At 41.1% G+C, this 13,984-nt stretch overlaps 1 protein-coding gene across 1 annotated transcript in view; it reads left to right on the top strand.

The window, feature by feature from the left end:
• The first annotated feature begins 266 nt into the window (after positions 1-266).
• Positions 267-13,984, top strand: part of LOC140191280 (complement C3-like) — a 215,486-nt gene continuing 201,768 nt past the window's right edge. Inside the window, exons 1-4 of the mRNA XM_072248549.1 lie at positions 267-344; positions 2,895-3,087; positions 3,940-4,102; positions 7,048-7,118. Of these exons, the coding sequence (XP_072104650.1) occupies positions 277-344; positions 2,895-3,087; positions 3,940-4,102; positions 7,048-7,118 (495 nt within the window). The 5' untranslated portion in view covers positions 267-276. The remainder of the gene's footprint in view (positions 345-2,894; positions 3,088-3,939; positions 4,103-7,047; positions 7,119-13,984) is intronic.

The following is a 13,984-nucleotide window of genomic DNA, read 5'->3' as shown; positions in this document are numbered from 1 at the left end:
AAAGTAGCATTTTGTAAGGTTTGTTTGTGCTACTTATCTGGGTAAGTCAAGGTCATATTCTAAATCATAGACAAATGCGAGATACCATTATTCTTCCCGGATTCCCAGGTTTAAATTAACTCTTGATTAAACAACTATGGACAGTGAATATTTGTTTATGTTTTAAAGTTCACAGAAGAATAAATATCTCATTTGTTAAATATTAATAACTGCCATGAGCTCCTATATAACGCGGTGACATGATTTGGGAAAGTTTGCCACAGCGAAGCACTCACCATGGGATGGACTTCTCTGTTATTTGCTCTCTTGGTGTCTCTTCCTGCATTATCCCTTGGTGACCCTCTGTAAGTATTAGGGAATAGTTTAATTTAATGTACATCATGTTCTGGTATTTCGAAATTTCCTGTTGTTCAGCACGATCAGGTGATCCCTCCTATAGATTAGGTGGAATTTTCAGAGATAGATAGGCTCTTGATTAGCCAGGGCATCAAAGGATATCAGGAAAAGGCAGGGGAGTTAGAATGACTGGAAGAATTGGATCAGCCATGATTGAGTAGCGGAGCAGACTCGATGGACCGAATGGCCTACTTCTGTTGCCATATCTTATGGTTTTATTTTACTTCTAGTTAGTACCTCATTTTCTTATTAAATCCTAGTTGTTTCTCAATAGCATTATTTTTCTTTGTGCTTATGTGCTTCAGTCAAAGGAAAAATCCTAGACAGTCTACAGAGGCGATTCATTGGGTTTATCCATGGTGAGGGAATTCTATTACTCAAAGCGGCCAGAGACGCTTGGGTTTGTCATCCTTAAAACAGAGTTCTCATGATTTTTTGATCTATGGGAGGCATTAAATCAAACAAAATTTTTAAAGTTTAATTTCTTTCAGGTACATTATTAAATCTAACTAAATATATTGGTAAGTATATGAAGATTTAAGGCTATTGGCAAAGAACCAATAAGACATGAAGAAACATTTATTTACACAGTGGAATTGGAAATATGGTGAAAGCTGATTCAATATTAGTTTCTAAAGAAATTGATAATCCTGGAAGGGAAATGAATTACAGTACTTAGAGAAAAGAATGGTGCCACACATTTCAAAGAGCCAATGCAGGTTTAATGGGCAATAGCTAATTGTGATTCAATTACTTATGCCACTAAGCACAAACAGAAACTGCTCAGCTGAAAATAGTCACCCCATGTACCGATCCCAGATAAAATCACTTCAAATCAAGACAAGTCACTTTGGGCAGTTAACTTTTATAGAAAAAAATAGTTCCCAGCAATAACATCAGCACACCTGCTCACAGGGAACAAATCCCAAGATGGAAATTCAATCCTACGGTGTAGCATAGTCTGCAGTTTTCAACACTGTGCTATTGATTCTGCTAATCATTTCACATTTAATATAACTTTAGCTCAGCCTGAAACATCATCCATTATTCTCCTTCATAAATGTTGCCTAACCTGCTGAGTTCTTCAAGCATTTTGTGTGTGTTACTCTCGATTTCCAGCTTCTTCAAAATCACTTGTGTTCATAACTTACATTCCTTTATGTCCCAGCTGGAACTCACTGATATCAACCTTAATACATTTTATTCTGACTAATATTGATGTAACATTATTAAACAACTATTTGGTTGTTTTTAATCTAAGTCACGGAATTTGGATCAAAAAACAGGGGGTTACTAATGAACAATGAGTCAGTATTAATTGCTTTTCAATTAATTTTATGCCTTTTATTAGAATGACAATATAGATGCAACTTTAAAAAAATCCAGTGCAGTGTTTTTGTCATTTTTCCCAGCCGACTGCTGACCTCTGGCACCTGATTAACTTAATACTTTTCAATTCTCTCATTGTGAAGGAAAATCATTTTTCACTAGATCATTTTAAGCTTTTGCAACAGGTTCCATTGAATAATGACAATTATTGGAAAAGAACTATGCATGCTTTATCATTGCAATTACAATTATGCTTGAGAATCATATTGGAAGTTCAAACTGTGTAGTATAATTTTGTGCAGAGCTTTGAAATAATTTCCTTCAGGGTAGTGACGCTGATTTATGATTTGTCCTCATGATTCTGACTTTGCTCTGAAGGGATTATGGAGGAAGATGATTGAAGGGGCCATTTCTTCACTTTCATCAGATTTAAATCCTAGAACTCCCTCTCATGTTGAGGGAGTAGCTTCATGCCATGTATGCTTCACCATCTTCATAGGTACCTAGGAAGAAGAATTAAAATAAGTTTGTTCCAGCCACACACATCAAAGTTGCTGGTGAACACAGCAGGCCAGACAGCATCTCTTGGAAGAGGTACAGTCGACATTTCGGGCCGAGACCCTTCATCAGGACTAGACTGTTGTCTGAAACAAGATACCCCAGTGTGTGTTATTACCCTTGAACTGCAAGGTTACTTTCGGAGGAGTGAGAAGGAGTGTTTGTCATACTTAGACATGGAATCTTACATTTAACTAGACTGTGTGAGGATGGTAAATTTATTTCTCAGCAGTTTATATGACAATCCAGTAGTTTCAGATATTGAAGCAAGGTCTTCACTGAAGCTATCTAATTAACTATTTAAATTCCCCAGATCGTATGGTGGGATTTGAATCCAAGTCAGGAATTTAAGCACTGTGCCCCTATTTCTTTCAATACCTTCATTCAAGGACTTAGATTGGCTCTTTAGGTTGCTTTCTACTTAAGTATCTTTTATTCATTTCATGTGCCTGGATGGCCTTAGTTAAAGAAAATGGTTATCACTCTCTTCAGATGGCAATTAGAGATATTCAAAAATCTGGCCTTGCCCATGACATCTATATTTTATAATAAAGAAAAACACTTTCTTGTTTCCTGTAATGAAACATTAATTTTCTTCATTATTCCTACAGATATACACTTATTGCTCCCAATGTTTTCCGAATTGAAAGTGAAGAAACTGTGATTGTGGAAGCTCACAATGTCAATTTTGATATTGATGTTAATATTCATTTGATGGTTTTCCCTGAAAATAAGGATTTTTTATATCAAACCAGAATACGCTTGACATCAGCTAACAACCATATGGCTTCTGCCACTCTTAAGGTAAATAGACAAATACAGTAACCCACTTCAGTCTTTTAATGGCTGTTCAAAGTAGTAGCTTTTACTTCAAGCATAAATGGGGAGATCTTTCTACCAATTTTACTGCACTTTCTTATTATCATTCTGTAAGTTATTCAGCACTTTGAGGAAAGGGAGAGATTCCTGATTAATTACAAATTCTCTTTATATCTTTCCAATTTATCTTCACATGAATGTCAGTAGGGTTCAGTTTGTTGACGAATACTAAGCAGCATCATGCTCTTGCGCTTATTGTAAATTCAGCTTGTTGCAGAAGGTTATGCTGGAATTTCAGAATTTGTGTATGTTGTTAGTTACTAGAAACAATAGAAGGAAACTGCAGATCCCTGCTTGTCACTGCCTATGCTGATACCTGTAACCTCCATTAGCTTCACATGTCTCAAAGATTTTTCCATGCCAATTCTGCTCCATTCTGCGTCCTCCAGACCTATTACTTGACTAATGAATATCTACGTTTTCCATCTGGTAACACCTTCAGGACATTGACAGGCTACTCAGTGATGACGGTTGCAGGGAGGATATGCATTCTTAGATCAGTAGTCTAAATGTGAACTATAGCAGAGACTGTTGGTCAGAGTCATATTTCTGAAAATCAGTTCCATTGAAGTAAATTTCAGAAGTGGAGTCAAGTGGACTTGACTTGACTCAAATGTTTGATTGGTAATCCACAGTGCATTTAATACTACCAAAGCAAGATGAATTTTTACACCATGTGGATTCCTCATAGCCTGAGTTTGGAGTGAAGGATATTGGGGGTAATACAACATTTAAAATTAAACACACTGATTTTGTTGATTTTTTAACTTTTGTTAGATACCTGCAGAAAAACTCTCAAAGCTATCCAGAAGAAGCCAGTTTGTGTCTTTAGAAGCAACATCGAATCGTTTTCAATTGCAGAGTGTTATCCTAGTGTCACGCCAAACAGGACACATCTTTATCCAGACTGACAAACCAATCTACACACCATCTCAAACTGGTAACTATTGTTCAAAGATTCAAAGTATATTTAATACCAAAGAATGTATAAATTATACAACCTTGACATTTGTCTGCTTACAGGCAGCCATAAGCAAGAAATCTGAAAGAACCCAATTAAAAAAAAGACCAACACCTAATATCAGAAAAAGAGAAAAAGAAACACAAATCATGCAAACAATAGAAGTGGCAAAGAGCATTCCAAACCAAACTGAGTTCCAGATCCAAATCCCTGGAGCGGGCCAGCATAGGCCCAAAGCCTCAGTCAAATTGGCGCAAAGCTCATAGATACAAAGAACTGGAGTTAGGGCAATCTCACAACCTCAGTGAAACCTTGCCTCCAGTCCTGACACCCTGCCTTTTCAGTCTGCCTGTGCTAGTGTTTAAATTGTCCCTAACAGAAGATCGTGCCTTGCATTAGGACCCTGGCCCTGCTGCAGCAAACACTCTGGGCCTAAACCATGCTGCCCAGCAATTCATTCTGGGCCTAGACCGTGCCGCCCAACCCGATGCTGTTCTCAACCTCTTTAAGTTGGATTGGTACTAACAGCGATCCAGCTTCTCACCCAGGTTAATTGAGCAGCCATGAAAACTCATGTGCCTTGACTCCTCCTCTCTGAGTCACTCACTCCAACTCTACCTGCGACTAATTTGCAATTACCAGCATGGCCCATCCCTCAAATTTGCTTCACCTGTAATTTCCTCTTCATTGTTTGCGGTGGATAATTTACCACAATTTACTTCAGAAAAGGTGTTATTAATGTTTTTAGTTGAATTTCTTGCCTTTCGAACTACCAGTAATTTGTAACCTTCAGTAGTGCCATCTTAAACCAGAAACTAAACTGAAAGGTTTTACAACCAAAAGGTTTAACATCGCTGTGTGGGAGTTGTGAGAGAAGCACTTATGACTGAGACTATAAAATATATTTTAATCAATGTGACTACTTCCCCGTATCTCCAATGAATCAACTCCTTACCCTCCCGAATGATACGGAGTTCATCCAACTCCAATTCAAGTTCCTGAACACAGTCTATAAGAAGCCACAGCTGTAAGCACTTCTTACAGATGTTGTCTTCAAGGAAACTTCAAGGTCGCCTTAGCCTCTCACAGATCACAGGAGGAGCAGTCCTTTGTCTTGACTGGCATACTCACTGCTCTAACTATGCAAGAAGAAAGAAACTTACTGGCAGTTTACCTTAACCTTCAGACATGATGATATGGCGGAGCAGACTTGATGGGCCAGATGGCCTAATTCTACTCCTCTACGTTATGGTCTTATAGGCTTATGACCTTAACCTTCACATGTCCACACTGAAGCCTCTTGCTCCCCACTCTAACCTTATGTCCACACTGAAGCCTCTTGCTCCCCACTCTAACCTTGTCCCTCCCAGAGTGGCTGCTCCCATGATGACCTCTTCACTTAAAACTAACCTCCTTCCATATGCCCTAGCCAATCACCTAGTAAACCAAATGATGTGAAGTGCTACCGAATGTCCCGACAGGCCCCGTTCACTTTTTAAAAATGTTGTGCTCATGCGCCACGAGCAATTCAGTCACATCAAAGTAATGTCTGGGCATCATTGACAAATGGAGCCAATATTGCCCATTCACTAATTGCCCTTGAAAAGATGACTTAATACCAGGGTGGTTATGTTACTCTGCAATTCTAAATATCCCTTAATGCAAGTTCAAATATGACCACAAGTCCTGAAGTATTTGAATTTGATTAGTTAAGGAAGTTTAGAAATGGAATTTTTATTAAAAAATCTTGATCATGGATATTATTCAGAGAAAAGTGTAGCCCAAGAACTTAGAAATGTCATTGGGTCTTCATTGCTCTCTAACAAGACACTCAGTCATACCAAGTTGTACCAAATACTTGGGTGATAATGTATGTAAATTTATTTTACTGTATTCATTTTTGCAATACAGGATTCGCTGTCAAGGCTAGCATTTATTGACCTTCCAAAAATGACTTGAAAATATAGATGTGAGGGTCCTTCTTGAAGTACTACAGTCCTTCTAGTGAAGGCATTTTTAGTGCTGTTGAGCAGGGAGCCCTTGGTTTTAGACCTAGCCACAGTGGAGGACTGGAGATATATTTCCAAGTGTGGATGATATGTGAGATGTTGAGGGGAAGCACCACATCACATACTGCCTGTGGTGGAGGTGTTCGTGCCTGCTGCCCTAGTCTTCACTGGTGATCAAGGCAGAGGGCTTGGGAGGTGCTCTTGGAGTAGGCTGGGCAAAACAAGTAGTATCTGTTCCACATTGCACCTGGTGATACGGGGAATACATGTTGAGGGTGGTGAATGAACTCGTCATATAGGCTGCTTTAGCATCTTTGTGCAGAGTTGAAAATAATGGCAGTACACTTATACAGAAAAGTGGAGGTTATTCCAGGAAAAAATATTTATTTATTTATTGAGCCACAGCATGAAGAGATCTTTGAGCCATGTAACCCAGAAGTCCCCTGATTTAATCCTAGCCTAATCATGGAACAATTTACAATGACCAATTAACCTACAAACCAGTACATCTTTGCACTGTGGGAGGAAACTGGAGCACCCGGACAAAACCCATGTGGTGATGGGGAGAACATACAAACTCCTTACGGGCAGTGGCAGAAATTGAGCCCAGGTTGCCAGTACTGTATAGTGTTGTGCTAACCACCACACGACCATGTCTTCCAAATCCTTCTTGACTTGAGCTTTTTAGAGGATGGAAGGGTCTCGGGATATCAGGCTGTGAGTCACTCACCATGGGAGCCCCACTCTCTGACCTGCTATTATAATTAGAGTATTTGATTTACTGCTCCTGTTGAGTCTTTGATCATTAATGACCCCCCACCTATTGATGTCAAGGGAATAGGTGATGGTAACACCATTGAGTAGGTGTTTAGATTGCGTAGTACAGATTAATTTTTGTGTTGTACTTTTCTCTAGTGCTTTATCGCTTGCTCACAGTGGACAGTGAACTGAAACCGAGCAGAGCCCCAACAGTTGTTGAATTTGTGGTAAGACGTTTTGTTTTATAATTATCACTAAATAACAAGTTTCCCCTCTACAGTGTGTGAAGATTTGTAGTTTCTCTCTGACACAATTTGTAAAGGTATTGTTCTGACTGGAGCAGAGGAATGAACAATAAACGATGGCATTTGCAGCTCCTGAGCAGCTAATGATGAACATGAGATGCATCACAGTGGTCAGGTCTCTGGCACTGAGTCTGGCTCTGTGACTCAGAAGGCAAGTGGGGGGGGGAGAAGGGGTGAGCTGTGATGATAAGGAATTCATTAAATAGGGGAACAGAAAGGAGGTTCTGTGGGTAAAAATGAGATTCGCGGATGGTATGTTGCCTCCCTGGTGCCAAGATCTAGGACATCTCAGGTTGAGGACTCAGCATTTTTAAGGGAGGATGAACAGCCAGAGGACGTGGTCCATGTAGGTACCAGTGACATGGGTAGGACTAATGACGAGGTTCTGCATAGGGAGTTCAGGGAGTTGAAGACAGGATCTCCAGAGTTGTGATTTCAGGATTGCTACCCATGCCACACGGAGGTGGGGGGGGGTGGTGAAGGCACAACTAGGAAGATTATACAGATTAGCATGTGGCTACGGAATTGGTGAAGGAGGGAGGGCATAAGATTTTTGGATCATTGCAATCTCTTCCAGGGAAGGTAGGACCTTTACAGAAAAAAAAAACAGTTACACTTCAACTACAGGAGACTAATATCCTAGTGGGAAGGTTTGCTAATGCTGCACAGTGGGGTTTAAATTACAGCTACAGAGGGATGGGAACCAGAGTGCCAGAACAGTTCATGGAGAGGTTGTGAAGGCAGATATCCTCAGGCAAAGTCAGGATTCAAAAGGTTGAACACGATGCGACTAGTGTCCTGAGGTGCATATATTTCAATGCAAGAAGTATTGTAGGAAAGGCAGATGAACTCAGGGCATGAATCGACATCCAGAAATATGATATTGTAATCGTTAGTGAGACTTGGTTGCAGGAGGGGCAGGACTGGCAGCTGAGTATTCTGGGATTCCATTGTTCTAGACGTGACAGAGAGAATAGAATTAAAGGAGAAGGGGTGGTATTACGAGTGGGGGAAAATATCACGGCTGTGCTTCATCAGGACAGGCTGGAGAACTTGTCTAATAAAGCTTTATGGGTGAATCTGACAAATATGAAAGGTATGACCACATTAATATGGCTAAGTTATAGACGACCCAACAGTCCCTGGGATCTAAAGGAATAAATTTGTAGAGAGATTGCAGGCTGTTGCAGGAAACACAAGATTGTTGCAGAAGGTGATTTTAACTTTCCACATATTGACTGGGAATCCCGTACTGTAAAAGGACTAGATGGGATAGAGTTTATCAAATGTGTTCAGGAAAGTTTTCTTCACCAGTATGTAGAATTCCCAGTGAGAGAGCATGCAATACCGGATCTGCTATTGGGGAATGAGACAGACAGCTGAAAGAAGTTTGTGTAGGGGAACACTTTGCATCTGGTGACTACAGTGACATTAGTTTCAAAGTCTGGTCCATGGATTGAGATTCTAAATTGGAAAAAGGCCAGTTTTGATGGTATCAGAAATGATCTGGCAAGTGTGGATTGGGACAGGCTGTTTTCTGGCAAAGGTGTACTTGGTAAGTAGAAGGCCTTCAAAAATGAAATTTTTGAGAGTACAATGTTTTATGTGCCTGTCAGAATAAAAGGTAAAGATAACAAGTGTAGGGAACCTTGATTTTCAAGAGATTTTGAGACCCTGGTTAAGAAAAAGAAGGATGTACAAAGTAAGTATAGGCAGGTAGGAACGAATGAGGTGCTAAGAGATATAAGAAATGCAAGAGAACACTTAAAAACAAAATCAGGAGGGCTAAAAGAAGGCATGAAGTTGCTCTAGCAGACAAGGTGAAGGAAAATGTAAGGGATTCTAGACATATGTTAAGAGCAAAAGGATTGCTAGGGGTACTCTGGAAGATCAAAATGGTAATCCATATGCAGAATCAAAACAGATGGGGGAGATCTTAATTTTTGTTTGCATTTGAATTTACTCAGGAGATGGATGCAAGTCTGTAGAAGTGAGGAAAAGTGGCATCAACTTCATGGACCCTGTCGAGATTACAGAGGAGGAGGTGTTTGCTATCTTGAGGCAAATCAGGGTAGCAAGGTGTTCTCTAGGACCCAATGGGAGGCAAGCAGAGATATTTAAATAGTCCTAGAGACTGGAGAGGTACCGGAGGATCGAAGGATAGCCAATATTGTGTTCTTCTGTTTATAAAAAGATCTAGACATAATCCTGAAAATTATTGGCCAGTGAGTCTGACATCAGTTGTGAGAAAGTTATTGGAAGGTATTCTAAGGGACCAGATATATAAGTATTTGGATAAACATAAGACCATAAGATATAGGAGTAGAAGTAGGCTATTTGGTCCATCGAGCCTGCTCCGCCATTGAATCATGGGTTGATCCAATTCTTCCAGTCGTCCCCACTCCCCTGCTTTCAACCCATACCCTTCAGTATCCTGCTAATCAAGAACCTATCTATCTCTGCCTTAAATACACCCAATGACTTGGCCTCCACAGTTGCTCGTGGCAACAAATTCCACAGATTTACCACCCTCTGACTAAAGTAATTTCATGGACTGATTAAGGATGCCCAACAAGGCTTCGTGTGGGTTAGGTTGTACTAACCAACTTTATAGAGTTTTTCAAGGAAGTTACCAGGAAAGTGGATGAAGGCAAGGCAGTAGATATTGTCTATGTAGGCATTAGACAAGGCATTTGACAATATCCTGCATTGGAGGCTGGTCAAGAAGGTTTGGTCGCTCAGCATTCAAGAAGAGGTAGTAAATTAGATTGGACATTGGCTTTGTGGGAGAGGCCAGAGATTGTTAGTAGATGATTGCTTCTCTGACTGGAGGCCTATGACTGAAGGTGTGCCTCAGGAATCTATTCCGGGACCCCTACTCTTTGTGATTTTTATAAGTGACCTAGATGAGGAAGTGGAGGGATGGATTAGTGAATTTGCTGATGACACAAAGGTTGGGGGTGATGTGGATAGTATAGAGGGCTGTCAGAGGTTACAGCAGGACATTGATAGGTTGCAAAACTGGGCTGAGAAGTGGAAGATGGAGTTCAACTCAGATAAGTGTGAGGTGGTTCATTTTGGTAAGTCAAATAGGATGGCAGAATATAGCGTTAATGGTAAGACTCTTGGGAGTGCGGAGGATCAGAGGGATCTTGGAGTCCGAGTCCATAGGAGACTCAAAGTGCTACACAGGTTGACTCTGTGGTTAAGAAGGCATACGGTGCATTGGCCTTCATCAACAGTGGGATTGTGTTTAAGAACCGAGAGGTAATGTTACTGCTATATAGTACCCAGGTCAGACCCCACTGGAGTACTGTGCTCATTTCTGGTTGCCTCACTACAGGAAGGACATGGAAACCATAGAAAGCCTGCAGAAGAGATTTACAAGGATGTTGCCTGGATTGGGGAACATCCCTTATAAGAACATAAGAACATAAGAAATAGGAGCAGGAGTAGGCCATCAGGCCCGTCGAGCCTGCCCCACCATTCAATAAGATCATGGCTGATCTGTCCGTAAACTCAGCTCCATCTACCTGCCTTTTCCCCATAACCCTTTATTTCCCTACTATGTAAAAATCTATCTAACTGTATCTTAAATATATTTAGTGAAGAAGCCTCAACTGCTTCCCTGGGCAGAGAATTCCATAGATTCACCACTCTCTGGGAAAAACAGTTTCTCTTCATCTCCATCTTAAATCTTCTCCCCTGAATCTTGAGGCAATGCCCCCTAGTTCTAGTCTCACCTACCAATGGAAACAACTTTCCTACTTCTATCTTATCTATCCCTTTCAAAATTTTGTATGTTTCTATAAGATCCCCTCTCATTCTTCTGAATTCCAGAGACTATAGTCCCAGGTGACTCAATCTCTCCTCATAGGTTAACCCCTTCATCCTTGGAATCGACCTGGTGAACCTCCTCTGCACTGCCTCCAAAGCCAGTATATCCTTCTTCAAGTATGGAGACCAGAACTGCACACAGTACTCCAGGTTGTGCCTCACCAGTACCCTGTATAGTTGCAGCATGACCTCCCTGCTCTTGAATTCAATCCCCCTAGCAATGAAGGCAACATTCCGTTTGCCTTCTTAATAGTCAAGTCAAGTCAAGTCTATTGTCACTTTCCACCGTAAGCTGCTGGTACAGTACACAGTAAAAATGAAACAATGTTCCTCCAGGACCATGGTGCTACATGAAACAACACAAAACTACACTAGACTACGTGAGACAACACAAGGCTACACTACGCTATGTAATACAACACAAAAACTACACTACACTACACAGGACTACATAAAGTGCACAAAACAGTGCAAGACAGTACAATAAATAATAAACAAGACAATAGGCACAGTAGAGGACAAATTACAATATAATAATAAATGATGTAGATGTCAGTCTCGACTCTGGGTATTAAGGAGTCTGATGGCTTGGGGGAAGAAACTGTTGCACAGTCTGGTCGTGAGAGCCCGAATGCTTCGGTACCTTTTGCCAGACGGCAGGAGGGAGAAGAGTTTGTATGAGGGGTTTGTGGGGTCCTTCACAATGCAGTTGGTGTTACGGGTGCAGCGTGTGGTGTAAATGTTTGTGATGGCGGGAAGAGAGACCCTGATGATCTTCTCAGCTGACCTCACTATCCGCTGCAGGGTCTTACGATCCGAGGTGGTGCAATTTCCGAACCAGGCAGTGATGCAGCTGCTCAGGATGCTCTCGATACATCCTCTGAATAATGTGGTGAGGATGGGGGGTGGGTGATGGACTTTTCTCAGCCTTCGCAGAAAGTAGAGATGCTGCTGTGCTTTCTTGGCTATGGAGCTGGTGTTGAGGGACCAGGTGAGAGGTTCTGCCAGGTGAACACCAAGAAATTAAAAAAAAATAACCTGTTATTATAAGTATAGGTTCAATGAACTCAGCCTTTTCTCCTTGGAGCGATGGAGGATGAGAGGTGACCTGAAGGAAGTGTATAAGATAACGAGAGGCATTGATCATGTGGATAGTCAGAGGCTTTTTCCCAGGCCTGAAATAGCTAGCACGAGAGGGCATAGTTTTAAGGTGCTTGGAAGCAGGTATAAAGGAGATGTCAGGGGTAAGTTTTTTCCACAGGGAGTGGTGAGTGCGTGGAATGGGTTGCCAGCGGCGGTGGTGGAGGCAGAAATGATAGGGTCTTTTAAGAGACTCCTGGATAGGTACAAGGAGCTTAGAAAAATAGAGGGCTATGGGTAAGAAGTTCACAACATCACTCCATCAAACATCCAAATTCGTCACAGGGTCAGTTCAACTCGACAGCAAACTGGACCTCACATATTGAAAACTCCTTCATTCAATAAGATTTGCTACCAGTATTCCTTCTACCCAAGATCAACAATCCAGTGGAATCTTCTGCGCCAGACCTGCACAGTATTTCTGACATTAATATTTTTAAAGATAGACTCAATCAAATTGATTTAGGGGATCTTGTCAAAAAAGCTCACTTTACAATTTAACTCCCGTGCCGTTCACACCGACTGCACATTGTAACAGCTGTCTGGCAGTGCTTGCACAGTACCAAGCAGAAGCCTAGGTAGTTCTAAGATAAGGACATGTTCGGCGCAGCTTTGTGGACTGAAGGGCCTGTATTGTGCTGTAGGTTTTCTATGTCTCCATGTCTATGTTGCTGTGTTTCTAATGGTGTGCCACAGGGATCAGTGCTGGGTCTATTCCTGTTTTTCCATCTTTATCAATGATCTGGATGATAATGTGGTTAACTGGACAAGCAAATTTGTGGATGACATCCAAGATTGGTGGTGTGTTAGACAGTGAGGAAGGATATAATGGCTTGCAGAGGGATCTATATCATTTGGAAAAATGGCAGATGGAATTTAATGCAGACGAATATGAGGTTTTGCATTTCGATTGGACCAGCCAGGGTAAGTCTTAGACAGTGAATGGTAGGACATTGAGGTGCGTAGTAGAATAAAGGGATCTGGGAATACAGGTCTATAATTCATTGAAAGTAGCCTCACGGGTTAATAGGGTTGTAAAGAAAGCATTGGCTTTCATAAATTAATGTATTGATACAGGAGATGGGATGTTATGTTGAAGTTGTATAAGATGTTGGTGAGGCCTACTTTGGAATTCTGTGTGCAGTTGTGGTCACTTACCTACTGCAAAGATGTAGACAAGTTTGAAATATATATGAAAGATTGAATTAGTTTGAGGTATTGCACTTTGGAAGGACAAACCAAGGTAGAATATCCAAGGTAAATGGTAGGGCATTGAGGAGTCCAGTAGAACAGAGGGATCTGGGAATACAGATACAAAATTCCCTAAGATAGAGTGAATGCAAGCAGGCTTTTTCCACTGAGGCTAGGGGAGAAAAAAATCATAGGACATGTGTTAAGGGTGAAGGGGGAAAAGTTTAAAGGGAACATTAGTGGGGGGCTTCTTCACACAGAGGGTGGTGGGAGTGTGGAATGAGCTGCCAGATGAAGTGGTATAAATGTGGGCTCACTTTTGACAATTAAGAAAAACTTGGACAGGTACATGGATGAGAGGTATATGGAGGGATATGGTCCAGGTGCAGGTCAGTGGGGCTAGGCAGAAAAATGGTTCGGCACAGCCAAGAAGGGCCAAAAGACCTGTTTCTGTGCTATAATGTTCTATGGTTCTAAGTTAGGACTGTATTCCTTGGAATGTAGAAGATTGAAAGTAGTTTTGATAGACATACGCAAAATTGTGAGAGGTATAGATAGAGTAAATGCAAGTTGACTTTTTTTTCCCACTGAGGTTGGGTGGGATTACAAGAGGTCATGGG

This window comes from Mobula birostris, chromosome 32 (assembly GCF_030028105.1).
Source record: "Mobula birostris isolate sMobBir1 chromosome 32, sMobBir1.hap1, whole genome shotgun sequence".
Taxonomy (NCBI): domain Eukaryota; kingdom Metazoa; phylum Chordata; class Chondrichthyes; order Myliobatiformes; family Myliobatidae; genus Mobula; species Mobula birostris.
Note: the sequence above shows the minus strand (reverse complement) of the source record. Positions and strands in the feature narration are given on the sequence as shown.